The sequence below is a fragment of the Gallinula chloropus genome (genome assembly GCF_964237585.1).
Source record: "Gallinula chloropus genome assembly, chromosome: 17".
NCBI lineage: Eukaryota > Metazoa > Chordata > Aves > Gruiformes > Rallidae > Gallinula > Gallinula chloropus.
This window is the reverse complement of record NC_140102.1, coordinates 14,594,412-14,611,573: the sequence shown is the minus strand read 5'-3', so window position 1 is coordinate 14,611,573 and position 17,162 is coordinate 14,594,412. Positions and strand designations below refer to the sequence as shown.

Here is a 17,162-nt window from a genome sequence, read left to right as displayed (position 1 = left end):
CACAGCCTCCCCGCACACCCCCCTGTGCCCTCCTGCACACACAGACACCTCACACCTGCAGCGCCTGGGACACCCAGATGTGCCTGTGCCCAGCTGCACACACCCCCCCCCACCTGCACACGCGGAGCCCACGTGCATCAACACACGTGTGCACCACACCGTGCCACGCACAGCAGCAGCCACACACACACCACGCTGTGCACACTGAGACACGTGGGCATGCACAGTGCCACTCTGGGCAGCCACACACCTGCACCGAGCTGTGCACGCCAGCACACATGTGCACACAGTGCTGTGCACACCAGCACAGGCGTGCACACCAGCACATGTGCACAGCAGCACACACACGTGCAGAGTGCTATGCACAGCAGTACACATGTGCCCAGAGGGCCATGCACACCAGCACATAGGTGCACACAGTGCTATGCACACCAACATGTGTGCACAGTTCCATGCACACCAGCACACACGTGCACACCAGCACACATGTGCCCAGAGTGCCATGCACACCAGCAGACAGGTGCACACCAACACACGTGTGCACACCAGCACACAGGTGCACACCAGCAGACAGGTGCACACCAGCACACAGGTGCCCAGAGGGCCATGCACACCAACACACACGTACACACCAGCACACAGGTGCACACCAGTACACAGGTGCACACCAGCACACAGGTGCCCAGAGGGCTGTGCACACGTGCACACCAACACACAGGTGCACACCAACACACATGTGCACACCAGCACACAGGTGCCCAGAGGGCCGCGCACACGTGCGCACCAGCACACACGTGCAGTGCCATGCACACCAACACGCGTGCACAGCAGCACACACGTGCAGAGTGCCCCACACACATGTGCAGAGTGCCATGCACACCAGCAGACAGGTGCACACCACCACACATGTACACACCAGCACACAGGTGCCCAGAGGGCCATGCACACCAGCACACAGGTGCATACCAGCACACATGTGCCCAGAGGGCTGTGCACACCAGCACATGCATGCACACCAGCACACATGTGCCCAGAGGGCCGCGCACACGTGCACACCAGCACACATGTGCAGTGCCATGCACACCAACACGTGTGCACAGCAGCAGACACGTGCAGAGTGCCCCACACACATGTGCAGAGTGCCATGCACACCAGCACACATGTGCCCAGAGGGCTGCACACAGCAGCACACATGTGCACAGCAGCACACACGTGCACAGCACAGCACCGCGCACACCAGCCCGTGCCCCCGCAGAGCCCCGCTCACCCCCGGCTTCCCAACCGCCCCGAGCCCCGCGGGGACCCTACTCGCGCCTGGGGGTGCCGCGCCCCGGCCGCGCCGCCCAGCGTGCCGCGATGAGGTCCGGCTGGTGGTACATGAACATCCCGGCCAGCGTCAGCCCGATGCCCAGGTAGCTGAGCCCGCTCAGGTGGCTGCCAAAGAGGAGGCGGGAGAGCAGCAGGTTGCCCACCACGGTGACGTTGCCCAGGACGTGGACGGTGAGGGCGGAGGTGAGGGAGAGGATGCAGCAGGTGGCCAGGTTGTAGAGGACGGAGCCCAGGCAGCTGAGCAGGACGCAGGCCCAGAGGGTGCCGTCGTAGCGCAGGACACCCTCCCAGGAGGGACCCACCTCCAGCGCCACGGCCGCCCCGAAGAGCAGGCAGAAACTGGGCAGGGAGGTCAGGCAGAGCAGGGAGAGGGCGTCCAGACGGTCCTCCTGCAGCAGCAGACCTGGGGAGGGGGGGGGGTGGATGGAGACGGTCAGCAGGATGGACAGACGGACGGACTGTCCCAGCGGGGATGCCCAGTGCCTGCCTGGGCACCCACCAACACTGGGAAGGGGAAAGTGGGGGATGTCAGCCCCTTCCCTGGGGCTAGGGGTGCAGGGCAGGGTTGGGCAGGGCACCTGCCCCACCCCGTGTTGGAGAAAACGTGGTTTCCACCCGTCCCCTTTCCTCATCTGCTTTTGCCCATTTTTGGGTGTGTGGCCTGTCCCCTCTGTGTCCCCAGCTTCCCCTCTGCTCTCCCAAGTCAGCTGGGGACAGCAGGCACAGCCGGGCGGGCTGCCAAGCAGGGGGCAGGGAGCAGCCCCCAGCCTCACCGGGGGCCCACACTCCATGGCCCCCCATGCTCTGCATCCCACAGGCAACAAGGGGACCAGGGCAGCGGCACCCCCGGGGACCGTGAGGATGGCAGGGCCACACACCAGACCCTGTCCCCTGTGGTGCCCGGCAGAGTCAGCGGCTCTGGAGGAAACGTTCCCTTCCCCAGCCCAAAAACAACCCGGCCGACTCCCCTCTGCCACCTGCCAAGGACATGGTGGCCCGGGCGGCACCGTGGCTGCCAGACTCTCCAGGCGTGGGGACGATGCCTCTCGGCACGGGGACTTGCGAGGGACCCGGCAGCCCTTAGCGCTGGAGGGGGAACCCCCAAGGATGGGGACAGGCAGCCTGGGGGTGTCCCTGTGCCAGGCTAAGGCACTGCCACCCCCACAGCCCCAGGACATGGGACGGTGTCCCTGGGAGCCGGGGTGCCCATGGCTCACCAAGGTGTTCGCTCATCCCCAGCAAAGCGGGGCCACTTTGGGGTGGGGACCACGGCACAGCGCTGGGGGGGCAGCAGGGTGGGTGAGGGTGGCCCTGGGGTGACATCAGAGACAGGGTGGGCAGGGGGTGACACCAGGGGGGACAAGGAGGGGGGTGGCTTGGGATTGGGATGGCGCTGGGGCTGAAGGGGGTGCTGGGGTGGCAGCGGGATGGGCACAGGGGTGACCCCAGCCCCCGTGTGCGGGGGGGGGCAGGGAAGGTGGGCGCGGGGGGGGGGTGGCTGCGGGTGGCACTTACTCTGCTGGATGGACTTGAGGGCGCGCAGGACGGTGGCGGCCAGGAGGAAGCCGCAGCCGGGCTGGTAGAAGCGGAGCCCCCCGGCGATGCTGCAGGCGGCCCCGGCGCACACGGGCCCCATGGCGACGTATTGCAGCGGGTGGTGCCGCCGGCCCCCCAGCAGCCCCGACAGCAGCAGGGTGAGCAGAGGGGTGGTGGTGGCCACCGCCTGCGCCACGTCCAGCTGCACGTAGCTCAGGCCCAGGTTGCCCAAGGCCACGCTGGTGCAGAAGGTGATGCTGAGCAGGTAGATCCTGGCGCGGGGTCGGGGAGCCGGCGCTGACGGTCCCCGCGCCCAGCCCAGCGGGTAACCCACGGCCACCCCGGACAGCATGTGGAGGGACGACAGCAGCAGCGGGTAGCGGAAGCCGTGGGTGGTGAAGATCCATTTGTTGAGGCCGGCCATGGTGGTGCCAGTGCCCAGCCAGGCCAGGACAGTGAGGGTCAAGGGTAGCGACGGCCCCGGGGGCGGCCGACCCCTCTCCGCCTGCCCCGGGTCAGGTTTCCAGGGTCGGAGGGTCCCCTCGCCGGCTGGCATCGCCGCCTCATCGCCCGGCCGGGACCGCAGGCACATGGGCACCGTCTCCACTGCCTCCCGCTGCCCCTCTCCGCTCTGCCCCGTCCTCCCGCGCCGTGTCGGAGCTGCCGGCGGGTCCCCGGCTCCTGCCGGCAGCGTCGGTACCGTCACCGCAGCCGCGGAGCGCCGGCGGGGCTCAGCCCCGGGCTGCCGGTGCCATGTGCGAGGGAGGCAGCGCCGGCGGCCGGGAGCGAGCGCAAAGTTTGGCGATGGCGGGGAGCGGAGGGAGTTGGGGGGGGATGGAGAGGGTGGCGGGGGGGGGGGAGGCTCCTCCCCGCGGGGCCGCCGCCGCGTCACGGCCGCCCGGCTGCGGGGGGTTCCGCGGGGGGACACGCCCGGGGATGCCGGCCGGGGAAGCGGGGCCTGCTGGGAGCGGCCAGCCGCGCATCCCCGCCGCGGCCGGCGGCAGCCAGAGCACGGGCGGCCTCCATGGTGACGGCGGGACTGCGTCAGAGCCCCCGGGCTGAGTCACGGCGGGCGGCGGCGGTGCGGGCGCCATCGCTCCCCACCGCCAGCTCCGCAGCATCACCCGCCGCAGCGTCGCCACCCTGACCCCAAACCGCACCCCCACCCCCCCCCCCTTCCCTCCTCCCCGCCCCACAGCTCCATTCACCACCCGCTGCCCCGGGGTGGGGGGTTTTGGGGGGATGACGCAGGTTTGCGACACGCCCCGGGGTCCCCTTCGGGCTGTGCGTGGCACTGGGGTCACCAGGGTCCCCAAGCCTTCAGGCAGGTGGGGGCTCAGAGGGGGGGTCCCTCCCAGAGGGTTTCTGGAGGAGGTTGGACCCGGCTGGCAGCTTCCCGGGTACAAGGAGCACAGGCACAGGCTGTGGGGCGCCCCAGAACCGGCTGCTCCCGGTGGCTGCCTGCCCCGTCCGCCGGGACAGGAGGAGCTCCCGTCCCACCCCACCCACAGGGCACCGTGTCCCTCCTCCCCGGCAGCAGGGTGCTGGCACGCGTGGCGCAGGGAAGCAGGAGGCAGGGAGCCGCTGGTCCTGCAGTGCCCAAGGCAGGCGTTTCATTGCCATCATCACACCCCCCCACCATCTTCTACCAGTGGCTCAGGCGCAGGATGAGGGTCTCCCTGTCCCGAGGTCTGTAGTCTGCGACACCTGTGGGGACAGGGACAGTGACCCCAGGTGGGACAGCAGCCTTGGGGGCTGCCTGGGACCCCCACCACCTCCCCTGAGACCCCCCACCCATCACTCACCCATGTGCAGACTGGTGCTCGGAGCAGTGAGGAGCTGCCAGTAGCTCCGGTCCTGCTGCCGGGCCTCCAGCCCCAGCACCCTGATCAGGAAGGGGCCCTGGGGGGTGTCCTGGGTGTCAAACCTGGTGGGTGAGAGACAGGGATCAGGGTCCAGCCCTGCTGCCGAGGGAGCTGGGCAGGGGGGCCAGGGTGAGCCCATGGCATGGGCGCAGGGCACACGGTCACCCCGGGGGCAGCCCCCAGGGACCCAGAGGGTCCCCCCCCCCACCCTGGCAGGCAGAGCCACGCACGTGAAGTTGTGGAGTCCCTGCGCAGCCGCCGCCTTCAGCACGTCCAGGAGGGAGGCGCCGGCGGGCACGGGCACCAGCTGGTCGTAGAGCCGGCGCTGGGGACACCGCAGCTCCCCGCACTCCACCACCAGCCGCACCGCCTTGTCCCCAGGCACCTCAGGCGGTGGGTCGAGGCCGACGGGCACCAGCGTGTCTGTAAGAGGGAAGCCACCGTGGCACCCACAGGGACCGAGCCACCCCCACGGTGACACCCCCATTCCCGCCTCTCCCCCGGTCCCTGCGCTGGCTCCTACCCGGCTCTTCCCCGCACTGCATGGAGGAGATGTCCAGGTAAGAGCGGCCGTGCAGCGCCGGCAGCGCCTGCGCCATGGTGGCACCAGTGGTGAAGGCACCCAGGTCCCCCAGCAGCGCAGCCATGGCCCGGCCATACGCCGGCTGCGTCCGGCACGCGTTGGAGGCGATGAAGACCTGGGGCAGGAAGGAGGGAGGGAAGGAGGTGGGACACAGGTTGGGGTCCTGAGCATCCCTCACCCAGCCCTGGTGCAGCTGCCTCTGCCCCAGCACCCACATCTGCACCCAGACCCACACCCCCCCTTATGCCCGCGGGTGTCTCCGTGCCCACCCATCCTGCACGGTGCGCGTCCCCCCACCCACGCCAGCTGCCCTGTGCCCCCACCAGCACCCACCTGCATGGCCCAGGGGGTGCTGTAGATGTTGCCGAAGAAGCCGTCCCGGCCTTGTGCCTCCACCATCCTCCTCCTCACCCTGCGCGCCGCCGTCCGCAGCTCGGCCGCCAGCCCGGCCCCCACCAGCCTCTCCCGCTCCAGGCAGGTGAAGGCCAGCGCCGCCACCGCCTCGGTGTCTGCGGGGACACGGCGTCACCCCCCCCTGCCACACGCCCACCCTGGGGGTGCCACCACCTGTCCCTGGGGACCCTTACCCACAGCGCTGCCGCCGCCGCCGTGTCCAAACCTGCCGTGCTGCTCGGCCACCAAGAGCCGTCGGATCACCTCCTCCCGCACCCGCTTGCGGTGGACACACAGCGCCAGCACCCCCAGGCCGTACTGGTAATAACTGGTGAGGGGGTGGCCGTGCCGCCGGGAGCCTGGGGACGAGGTGTGGCGTCAGCGGGGTGAGCCGGTGACCCCCGTGGCCGGCTGTGCTGGGTGCTCGTTGGGGTCACCCCATGGGGACGCTCTCACCTGCCCAGTCCTCCTCCAGGTAGAACTTCAGCCAGGTCACCAGCGTGCGCTGGGGCCCGTGCTCCGGGGGGGGACAGGCAGCCCGCAGCCCCAGCAGGTACAGCGCCAGCCGCCCCGTCTCCGGCTGCTCCGCGCTCCTGCAAGCCGGGGGGTGGGGTGGGGGGGTCAGCTCTTGCAGCGGGCAGAGCCCCCCCACAGCGCACCGGGGCTGTCACCGCGCCAGCGGAGGGGACAACACCTACCTGCCGTGCTCAGCAGCCACAGCATCCCGCTGGGGGTGGCCGTGGGGTGCAGCGTGGGGATGGCTGGCTGTCTGCAGGCTCCTGAGGGGACACGGTGTCAGTTGGGTGGGGGGGACAGGGGACACCACCCCCCCCCCCCCAGAAGCACACGGGGGACCCGGTGTCTCCCTCCTCAGCACTCACCGGCCGTAGCGGCGCTGGAAGACGTCCTGCAGCCGCGCCAGGTACCGCTCCTCCTCACTCCGGTTGTGGTCGGCGCCCAGGCGAAGGGCCAGGTAGACGCTGGGGTCAGGGTCCCGAGCCGGGTCCGCCGCCAGCCCCAGCAGCCGGGCGCTCAGCACCCGCACTGCCGCTGCCCCCGCCTCCCCCGGCGCTTCTACCCCCCCACGGCCCCGGGGAGAGGGAGCAGAGGGTGAGGGGTGGCAGGAGGGGACTGAGCCCACCCTGAGCCACCGGCGCTGCAGCGTTTGCCACGCTCAGCACCCTCCACGGTGGTGATGGGAGACCCAGCACCCCATGCTCTCAACCCCAAACCTCAAGCATCGTGTGCATCCCCCCCACACACACCAAAAAAGGGGAAGAAACAGAACAAAAGATGGGACAAGATGGGAGCCCAAACCCCGGGGGCAAGCAAGGGGCTGGGGTGACAGCCCTGTCCCCAGGGGACCATGTGGTGGGGTGGCTGCAGGGTCAGGAGTGGGGCAGGGGGCATAGGAATAAGGCTTAACCCCAGTGGGTGCTGGGGAGAGCCCAGCCCTGGCCAACTCCTCACCAGAGGGGCTTCAAAGAGCTTCTGCAGGGTCAGGGCTGGAGCCCAGGATGGTGGCCGCTCCTCCCAGCCCCACTCCTTGGGGACCTCTCGGCCACCACATCCAGCCAAGGCACCCGGCTCCATCCCACATGGGTGGGAGCCCCGGCTCCAGGCCGGGCTGCCGTACTCACCGCAGAGCTGGGCGGGCAGGACCGCAGCCTGCAGCAGGACGAGGAGCAGCCACATGCTGGAGAGGGACGGTGGGTGCCACGGCACGACCAGCAGCCCAGCAAGGCGGTGGAAGAGCCCAGCTGAGCCCAGCAGGGTCGGGGCTGGGGACAGGATGGTGACACAACGGGCCGTTTCCGCGCACCGGGGCCAAGTCAGCAGAAACGGGGAAGGACTTTGGCTGCAGCCAGAGCAAAGGAAAGCGGCGGGACAGAGATAAAAGGGCTCACGGCCCCTCTTCCCTCTGGGCTGCCTGACCCGGCACAAACCCAGGCGGCACCCGTGTCACTCTGCCCTCCGCAGCGGGGCGGCAGGACCCGGACTGCCGGCAGCCGGGTCAAAGTCACCGGTCAGAGCCAGACCCCGCTCGGAAACACCCCAAACCCCGGAACCCTGCAGCCTCCGGCCGCAGCCCCCGCGCTGGGACCGGGCGCGGACGGGAGGGCCGGGCTCAGCGGGGCCCCCCGCAGCCGAGGGGGTTCCGCGGGGCTGGGGCCTCTGCCAGCCGGGCCGAGCAGGGGGTGACGGGCCGGGGGACCGGCTGCCGCGGCTGGCGGGGGCCGAGGACGGGGCCACCCGCCCTGGACACGGCGGGGGCCCGGCTGAGGCGCTACCGGGCAGGGTGCTCCGGCCCGTCCGAGCCCGGCGGCTCCCGGGGGGCACCGGGGACCGGCCGTGCCGGGACATGGGGGCGACTGGGGCGCGGGGTGGCCGGGGGCGGACAGGGCCCGAGGCGTCCGGGCCGGGCCGGCCCTTCGCACCCACCCGCGGTCAGGCGACGGGACCCGCGGGACGGCGGCCGCAGCGGCTGCCCCGGGCCGGGGGGCGGAGCGCGGAGGAACCCGAGGCCCGGGCAGGGCCGAGCAGCCGCCGCTGGGCGTGACCAGGCCCCGGGGCCCGGCCCCCTCCCGCCCCGGAAGGCCGGGCCGCGCCGCCCCGCCCGCCTCGCTACATCCCGGCATGCCCCGCGCATCAGGCCCCCTGCCACCAGGCCGTGCGGGCTGCCCGCGGCGCGCCTGAACGAGCCCGGGATTACCACCTGCAGACACTGCTCGGGCTGCCCTCTCCGTCTTCTCTGCCCTCTCCGTCTTCTCTGCCCGCTCCATCCCCTCTGCCCACGCCGCTCGCTCCCTTCCCCCTGCCCCGCTCCGTCCCTTGCGCGGCCCGGGAGGCGGGCGCAGGCGCGGCGGGGGCAGCGCGGGGGCCTGAGGCGCACCGGGAGCACGCGGGCGGCGCGGCGCAGCCATGGGAGGGCTGGAGAAGAAGAAGGTACCGCGGCGCCTCTCCCCTCCCTCCCCTCCTCTGCCCTCCCCTGCCCTGCCCCGGCACGGCGGCCGCTCCCCGCTGCCCTCCCGTGCCCCCCCCCCTGGCCCTCTGGGGCCGCTGCCGTCTCCGGTGTCCGTGCCCCAGCCGCCAGCCCCGGTGCCCGGCCCTGTCCGCTCCCTCCCCGCCGCTGCTGGGGGCTCCCGGTAGCGGTTCCCAGCGGTGCCGTGGCCCCTCCTCCCGGTACCGGTGCTCATCCCTTCGGCCCTTCCCGCCTGGAGCCCCCCCCCGGTGCCCATCCACGTTGTGACACCCGGTGCCCGGGCTCCTTGCCCCCTCCCGGCCCCCGCTGGCCGTGCCCGTGGGCCCTTTCTGCCCCCCCACACCCCGTCCCCTGACGCCCCCGTCTCTCCCCAGTACGAGCGCGGATCCGCCACCAACTACATCACCCGCAACAGGGCGCGCAAGAAGCTGCAGCTGAGCCTGCCCGACTTCAGGTGGGTGGGGAGAGGGACCCCGGTTCACACCCCCCCCCCCCCGGATCCCCCGAACCCCGGATCCCCCGACCCTGCCCAGAGCCCGTGGTGGGTGTGTGGGGTGGCTGTTTCCTGGGTGGGGTGTCCTGCCTGCCCTGGGGACTCAGGCTGCTGAGTTTTGGGGTTGTTCCCCAGCAGGGTGGTAGTGCTGCTGATCCCAGAGTGTCCTGCTGGGGGGTATGGGGGGAGGCTGCAGCCAGGCACATCTCCCCCCCCCCCATCTCACCCCCATCACCATTCCAGGCGGCTCTGCATCCTGAAAGGGATTTACCCCCACGAGCCCAAGCACAAGAAGAAGGTGAACAAGGGCTCCACGGCACCCAGGACCTTCTACCTCCTCAAGGACATCAAATTCCTCCTGCACGAGCCCATCGTCAACAAGTTCCGGGAGTACAAGGTCCTTATCCTGCATCCTCCTGCCCAGGGTGGTCCCTGAGGGGCTGCTTGGGGCTTGTCCTCTCCCACAGACCCCCCCAGACTCCTTCTCTCTCCAGGTCTTTGTCCGGAAGCTCCGGAAGGCGTACGGGAAGGGTGAGTGGAGCACCGTAGACCGGCTGAAGGACAACAAGCCCAGCTACAAGCTCGACCACATCGTGAAGGAGAGGTGAGCCCCTGGCTGAGCCCCCCAGCAGACACGGCCTCTTCCCAAAGGAGCTTTCCCTGAGGACACCTTGGGCTGCCCAGCCTTTGCCACCTCCATCCTGCTTTAGGAATCTGCCTCCTGCAGCAGCTCCCGATGGAAACGGGTGGTTTGGGGCCAGCAGAGGAGGTGGTTGTGATGTATGAGGGTCTCTGGGTGTCCTCAGTGGCTCATGAGGGTCCCTGGGTGTCCTCAGTGGCTCCAGGATGTACGAGGGTCCTTGGGTGGCCTCAGTGGCTCATGAGGGTCCCTGGTTGCCCTCAGTGGCTCCAGGATGTACGAGGGTCCCTGGCTGTCCTCAGTGGCTCCAGGATGATATGAGGGTCCCTGGGTGTGTCCTCAGTGGCTCCAGGATGTACAAGGGTCCCTGGGTGTCCTCAGTGGCTCACGAGAGTCCCTGGGTGTCCTCAGTGGCTCCAGGGTGTACGAGGGTCCCTGGGTGTCCTCAGTGGCTCCAGGGTGTACGAGGGTCCCTGGGTGTCCTCAGTGACTCCAGGGTGTACGAGGGTCCCTGGGTGTCCTCAGTGGCTCCAGGGTGTACGAGGGTCCCTGGGTGTGTCCTCAGTGGCTCCAGGATGATATGAGGGTCCCTGGGTGTGTCCTCAGTGGCTCCAGGATGTACGAGGGTCCCTGGGTGTGTCCTCAGTGGCTCCAGGATGATATGAGGGTCCCTGGGTGTGTCCTCAGTGGCTCCAGGATGTACGAGGGTCCCTGGCTGTCCTCAGTGGCTCCAGGATCCCTAGGAAGATGCTGAGAACTCTCCTCCTTGTGCTGAGCTGTGTTTCCCTGGGAGGGAAGGCTGGTGGAAGGGGACCTGTGCTAGTGGGGTTGGTGAACTAGGTGGCAGTGATGGAGAGAGGGCCTGGGAGGGAGGGAACTTGCTCTGGCAGGTCTCTCTGTTGTCCCAGTGGTGGCTGAGACCTTGCTGTGCCGTGTCAGAGAGTGAAACAGCACCAAGAGCTGGGTGCTGGGGAGCAGACGGGCTTCTGGCACCCCTACTCCAGCTGTGGGGCTGTGCCACCTCCCGCCAGCCCTGCAGCTTCCATCTGGGCTGGGATTCCCCAACACCTCCTGGATGCTGCCCTGATCCCAGGTTACACCCACCCTACAATGTGGACGCTGCTGTCCCACTGCCCAGCGAGCTTCCTGGGGAGCCAGGGTGCTATTTTGGGGTGTCCACCTGACCATGGGCTTCCCAAGTCACCCCATCCCTGTGGCGGTCCAAGCAGGAGGTGGGGGGTCCATGATCCTCTCTCACCTGAGGTCTCCCCCAGCCCCAGCAGCTCTTGGTGGGCGCCGGGTGCGACTCCCCCTTCTCCTCCCGGCGCCGGCGCAGGTACCCGACGTTCATCGACGCGCTGCGGGACCTGGATGACGCTCTCTCCATGTGCTTCCTCTTCTCAACCTTCCCGCGCTCGGGGAAGTGCCACGTCCAGACCATCCAGCTCTGCCGGCGCCTGGCCGTGGAGTTCCTCAACTACGTCATCGCCTCCCGCTCCCTGCGCAAGGTGGGTGCTGGGGAGGGGGAGAGGGGGACACACAGGGCCGTGCTCTTCCCTGCCTCGGGGTCCTGGGGAGGTGGGGGCAGTGGATAGGTGCCCCAGGAGGGTGCAGCACTGGCTGTGCTGGTGCCTTCCAATGGGGAGCGGGTCCTGCTGGGCTGTCTGAGCGCTCGGCGATGAAGCTGCTGACGGAGGAAAGCGTTGATGAGGCTGGGGGCAAGGCAGCACCGTGGCTTTCCTTCCACCCAGCCCTCCCTCTGTTCCCTGCCAGGTCTTCCTCTCCATCAAGGGCATCTACTACCAGGCTGAGGTGCTGGGGCAGCCTGTCACCTGGATCACTCCTTACGCCTTCGCCCATGATGTGAGTATCTGGGGAGAGTGTGGGACCATGGGGGACCCAGGGACCTCACTGCTCCCATCCCTGGGCTCAGGGAAGGGTCTGCAGAGGCAGCTGAGGCTGTGCCATGCTGTGGTGGGGACCAGGAGGGTGTGTGGGGACACAGCCTCTCCTACCCCTGGGAGGGCTGTACCCGTGTCCCCTGTGCCTGCCTGTACCAGGCTCCGGTTCCTTGTTGTGTCAATTATTAAAATGTGATTTAATCATCAATTAAAGATTAACCTGCAGCAAGGAGACTGGTGTCACTCAGGGAAGAGACGAATCAGACCCCACACCCTCTGCTGGGGTGGTTCCAGGGCGTCCCTGCATGGTCCAGGCAGGTGGCAGGGCAAGGGGAGAGCTGTGGGTGCCGCTGTGCCGCGGCAGCCACGCGGCTGCGCTGCGCCGTGCCAAGATCCTGGGCACACAGCACCGTCCCAGCGGTGTCCTCCTGTTGGGTTGAGGCTTTCCAGCTTTGTGGCCTTTGGTACATCCCATGCTGGGTCTCACCTGCCCAGCTTTGGGTTCTGGCTCTTATGGGGTTGGCTGGATCCCCACCAGGTTTTGGCTCCTTGTCCCACTTCGGCCCAGCCCACACATCTCCCCTGAGGGAGCAGAGTCCCTGGACCAAACCATCAAGCTCCCCCTCCATGATGGGACAGGGTGCTCCATCTGTCTGAGCAAGACCCCTCAGGGAGGGGTGGCAGCCTGGGAGCTCTCCCTGCCCTGGGGTCTGGCCGTGGACCCCCAGACCTTGCCGTGAAGGAGGGCAGAATCCCCCTCCCCGTGTGGTTGGGACAGGACCCTGTCCCTGCAGAGGGGACTCTGGTCCTCATGTCCTTGTGTCCTCACCTCTCTGTGTGCCTGCAGCACCCCACAGACGTGGATTACCGTGTGATGGCCACTTTCACTGAGTTCTACACCACCCTCCTGGGCTTCGTCAACTTTCGCCTCTACCAGTCCCTCAACCTGCTCTACCCCCCCAAGGTGAGGCTGCCACCTGCCCCACAGCTGTGCCACGCTGGTGGAACCACCCAAAAGAGGGGTGTTTGGGAGCTGCCTCCCCACCTTTCTGCTTCCTCCCAGATTGATGGCCAGGCTGATGTTGAGCTGAAGCTTGTGGAGGGCAAGGAGTACGCCATGGATTCAGAGAGCTACCTGGAGGTGAGGGACTCTATCATCACTCTGGGGGTCCCTGCATGACCACTGACCACCCTCCAGCATGGTAGGGGACCCTGTGGTGCCTGGGGGCTGCAGGGTGGGACAGTGCACAGAGGAGGCTGAATGTCTTTAAGCTTCTCCCAGAAACTGGCCTTTCTCTTTGGGGTGGCTGTTCCTCTTCCCACCCCCAAAGCACTGGCTGGGCATGACCCCTTCTTGGTCTCCTCCCGCTGCAGAAACTGTCGGCTCTGAGTGCCAGCCTGGCCCGTACGGTGGCACCAGCCCACGAGGAGGAGGCAGAGATGGATGAATTCCCAGTGGAAGGGGTAAGAGCCTGGTGGGGGTAAAACTCAGCCCTGGTTTTGAGTGGTCCTGTCTGCAGCATGTGCCATGGCAGGGGCTGCTGTGGGACTGCCAAGGGCAGGGGGACAGCATCTGAGACCCCCTCCTCGAGAGAGAGAGGGGCTGGTCATGGGGAGGAGGCTGAGTGCTTTGCTCTGAGCAGGAGACAGCGGAGCAGATGGATGCCAAGAAGAAGGAGCAGGAGGCTCTGGAGAAGCACAAAAAGCTGTTTGAAGGGCTGCGCTTCTTCCTCAACAGGGAGGTGCCTCGAGAGCCGCTGGCCTTCATCATCCGGTACGCGGTGGGCAGGGTGTCCCTTGGCAGCCCTGCTGTCCCAGGCCTGCCAGTCTGCCTGACACCACAGGTGAGGTGACCCTGAGGCCCCTCCTGACTCCATGGGGGTGGGGTGGGGGTGTTTCTGGCAGGTGCTTTGGTGGCCAGGTCTCCTGGGACAAGTCCCTGTGCATCGGTGCCACCTACGACGTGAACGACCCCTCCATCACCCACCAGATCGTTGACCGGCCCCGGGTGGAAGGGCAGGTTGTTGGCAGGTGGGTGTACCCTGTCCCTGTCCCCTCCCACGCTCTGTCTGCTCCCTTGCAGCCCCGTGGGCTGGGAGGGAAGAGCCTGACCCTGCATCCCTCTACCCACAGGTATTACCTGCAGCCCCAGTGGGTCTTCGACTCGGTCAATGCCAAGCTGTGCCTCCCCGTAGCCGACTACTTCCCTGGTGTGCTGCTGCCCCCACACCTCTCGCCCTTCGTCACGGAGCAGGAAGGAGATTACATCCCTCCAGAGAAGCTGAAGCTGCTGGCCATGCAGAGGGGCGAGAACCCAGGTGTTGGGAAGCTCTGGGCACCGTGGCTGCCTTGGCAGGGCTGAATCTGTGTCGTGGTGAGCGACTGCGCCCCTGTGGGTAACGCTGGTCTCTCTGCAGATGAAGAGAGTGAGGAGGAGGAGGAGGAAGAGGAGGAGGAGGACAATGACAAAGAAGAGGAAGAGGAGGAAGATGAGTCTGAAAAGGAAGAGGAGATGAAACTAAAGAAGATGGAAGAGCAGAAAACTCAGAGCAACAAGGTAAGGTGCCTGGCAGCGGGTGGGAACCCTGGGAGGAGGCGGCTCTGATGGGCTCTGTGTTCACTGTGGGGTGTCCCAGCTGAGCCCCTGGTTTGGGACCACTGTGGTGGGCTGCTCCTGGGACAGTCACTGTGGTGCTGCTGGGTCCCAGACCTCCAGGGTCCTGAGCTCTCTGGCCCCGTGCAGGCGCTTCCCGTGAAGGTGACCGCTGGGAAGCTGCGGCTGGAGGACAAGCAGCGCCTGGAGCAGGAGCAGCAAAGTGAGGAGAAGCGTCTGGCCATCATGATGATGAAGAAAAGGGAGAAATACCTCTACAAGAAGATCATGTTTGGAAAGAAACGCAAAGTCCGAGAGGTACGAGCTGTGGTGGGGCAAGGACACTTCTTGGATCTTCTTCCCAGACGGGATTGCAGCTGCCCCTGTCTGTCTGTCCCCATCTCAGGGGAGAGGGAGTGGCCTCTCCAGATACTGCCCAACTCTGGGCTACAAATGCTGCTCCTCTCTTGAGGCTCTACAAGCCTCTTCCCTGGAGTCACCAGACTGGTCTCCTGACCCTGATGGGACAAAGCTGGGCTGGGGAAGCTGCTGCCCTCCATGCCTGGCTGCACAGAGGGGTCCATGTCCCACCTACAGCTGGAGGGGTTGATGGGACCATGTGTAGGAGAGCTCTCAGCAGCCCCAGATCCCTCTGACTGTGTGTTTTGGGGGTTTCTCCACAGGCAAACAAGCTGGCTGCCAAGAGGAAAGCCCATGACACCGCTGTCAAAGAGGAGAAGAAGAAAAGCAAGAAGGCCCGGCGAGCGTGACCGGGCCCCGGGGCTCACTGGTTGGCTGGCTGCGCCCTGCAGACACCATCACCTTGGGGTGAAGAGGCCTTACCTTTGCTTCTGGGACAGAAATGTTAAATTAAAACGTTTCCCATCTGTGAATACACCTCCCCCTGTCCCTTTCCTGGGGCTCCCTCAGCTCCCCTCCACTGCTGCAGCTGCCCCTTCTGGTCTGGGCTGTGGGATCAGCATCTTAAGGACTGTCCTCTCTGTGGTGGTGCCACCTCTGCCCGACCCACAGGGTTGGTGAGTGAGGAAGAGGAGGCCAAGGAGAGCTCTGGGCTCTTGTGAGTCCCAGCAGGATTGTTACTTTTGAATTTGCACAGCCCTGAGTGGAGGAGCTGGGCCCTCATGGCAGAGCAGGAGCTCTCCAGGGCTTCTCCCCAGCTTTGGCTGGGGAGGAGTCCATGGCAGGGGCTGCCTGTCCTCTGCTCAGCCCAGATCTGCCCTCCAGCATCCTGGCACATCCTACTTGTATTTTTATTTTTAAATAAAGGTGGCAATGCTTACCCAGGGTTTTGTGTTGTCTGTGCCCTCCCTAACTACCGTGGTGGCACGACTGCACTGTGCTCAAGGCTCTGCCCAGCCCAGGCTGTGGAGGAAGAGGCACAATTGGTTCATCTGAGATGTGGGGCTGGAGATTGCTCCTCAACCCGCACTGGCTGTGGGTCTGTTTGGGGGGGGACAGGGGGACCAGAAGGCCCAGAGCCTGCCACCACAACCCATGGGCATCACAGGTGCTACCTTGCTCCTTGTCACCTGCTGCTGAACCTTGGTCCTGGTGGCAGATGTGGGTAAGGTCTGCTCCTGGAAAACAGCTTGCCAGGAAAGGAGCTGGAGATGCTGGTGGGCACCACAGTGACCATGAGCTGCCAAAGTGCAAAAGGTTCTGCATGGGGAATGTTGGAGGTTGGGGGAGGTGTGATCCTGACCCTCGGCTCTGGTGAGGCTGTTCATGGAGGTCTGTGTCCTCTCATGGGCTCTCCAGGGCAAGAGACACATGAGATGATGCATGGACTAGAGAAACTTCTCCCAGTATAAAAGGTTGCAAGAGCTGGAACTGGAGCTGATGAGGGTCATGGACATCTTAACAGTGGGTATAAATCCATGAGATAAGGGTGTGAAGATGGGGCCAGGCAGGCACAGCACCTGCATGCAAGATGATGGGCACAAACAAACCCCAGAGGTTCTGACCATCAAGAAACACTTCTGCACTCTGAAAGGTGACCAAGTGCTGGAACAAGGTTGCCCAGGGAGACTCTGGATTCTCCAGTTGTGGAGATGGCATGAGGGAGGTTGGACCAGGTGAACTTCAGGCGGATCTCCAGTTCTGCTGGGATGCTTTTGAGTTGCCTACAAAGTGACTCACTATCCCTCTCCCACCTTCCTTCAGCAAGAGGGGGGAGGGTTGACTGGTTTTGTTGGGTGAAGGAGGGATTATTTGGGGGCTCTTGGCTGAACTAAAGGAATGCCTGGAGAAACTAAGGCTGTCGTGGCACATGCTAGGGCTGCTGACCCCTGGGATGTGTGGAGCACAGCTGGGGATCAGCAGCCCCAGCAGCAGCAGTGTTACTCACCCCCATCTTTCCCCTAAAACCCCTTTTTTTCCCTCAAAACCCAGCCAGCTTCCTCCCATTACTCATTGGGGCCTACACGCAGTCCTCAAGCCTGCTCACGGCTGTCCCTCCCGAGGGGAGCAGGGGAACGCCTGGGGCTGTGCAAGATTTATAGGGGGGTTTTTTGCCTTTTTCTTGTTCATTTTGGAGGTTGTGAAGGGGTGTCCCAAGGTGAGATGGCTCACTGGGTGGGGGCTGTGGGGTTTTGGTGAACGTGGCCTCGTTGGGTTGCCTCACGGGGACACAGCTGTCCCTGGCCATGATGGACGCTGTGGTGTCTCATGGGGTTTTTATGGAGACACCCTTGTCCCCAGCCACGGTGAGGGCTGGTTATCTCATGGGGCTTTCCTGGGGACACCTTGTCCCTGGCTGCAGTATTTCACAGGGCTTTAAACAGACACCAGCGGCAGTGCAGGCTGTGTCATCTCCTAGGGTGTTG

General features: G+C 66.1%; 3 protein-coding genes across 4 annotated transcripts; 1 reads left to right on the top strand and 2 right to left on the bottom strand.

Annotated features, from left to right (window-relative positions):
* Positions 1-1,304: 1,304 nt before the first annotated feature.
* Positions 1,305-3,986, bottom strand: SLC35E4 (solute carrier family 35 member E4; the record flags this gene model as incomplete). Its single annotated transcript, XM_084272148.1, is given in 7 exon segments — positions 1,305-1,732; positions 2,845-3,530; positions 3,532-3,572; positions 3,575-3,761; positions 3,763-3,854; positions 3,857-3,922; positions 3,924-3,986. Coding segments are annotated over 7 exon segments (1,563 nt in total).
* A 467-nt stretch (positions 3,987-4,453) lies between these two features.
* Positions 4,454-7,593, bottom strand: TCN2 (transcobalamin 2). The gene is made up of 10 exons (XM_084272123.1): positions 7,347-7,593; positions 6,588-6,780; positions 6,405-6,485; positions 6,163-6,299; positions 5,901-6,065; positions 5,647-5,822; positions 5,254-5,428; positions 4,961-5,153; positions 4,671-4,792; positions 4,454-4,572 (listed from the first exon to the last, which is right to left on the bottom strand). Exons 1-10 carry the CDS (start codon positions 7,399-7,401, stop codon positions 4,511-4,513), a joined length of 1,359 nt encoding a protein of 452 aa, XP_084128249.1. The 5' UTR covers positions 7,402-7,593; the 3' UTR covers positions 4,454-4,510.
* A 1,001-nt stretch (positions 7,594-8,594) lies between these two features.
* Positions 8,595-15,616, top strand: PES1 (pescadillo ribosomal biogenesis factor 1). 2 transcript variants are annotated; one of them, XM_084272221.1, is made up of 15 exons: positions 8,595-8,652; positions 9,064-9,143; positions 9,426-9,579; positions 9,677-9,786; positions 11,159-11,330; positions 11,596-11,685; positions 12,571-12,687; positions 12,787-12,864; positions 13,098-13,187; positions 13,367-13,497; positions 13,629-13,754; positions 13,857-14,041; positions 14,141-14,280; positions 14,467-14,634; positions 15,000-15,616. In XM_084272221.1, exons 1-15 carry the CDS (start codon positions 8,629-8,631, stop codon positions 15,084-15,086), a joined length of 1,752 nt encoding a protein of 583 aa, XP_084128347.1. In that variant the 5' UTR covers positions 8,595-8,628; the 3' UTR covers positions 15,087-15,616. The 2 variants fall into 2 exon arrangements, with proteins under 2 accessions (XP_084128347.1, XP_084128346.1); XM_084272220.1 differs by having other exon boundaries at positions 13,364-13,497.
* Positions 15,617-17,162: the final 1,546 nt, after the last annotated feature.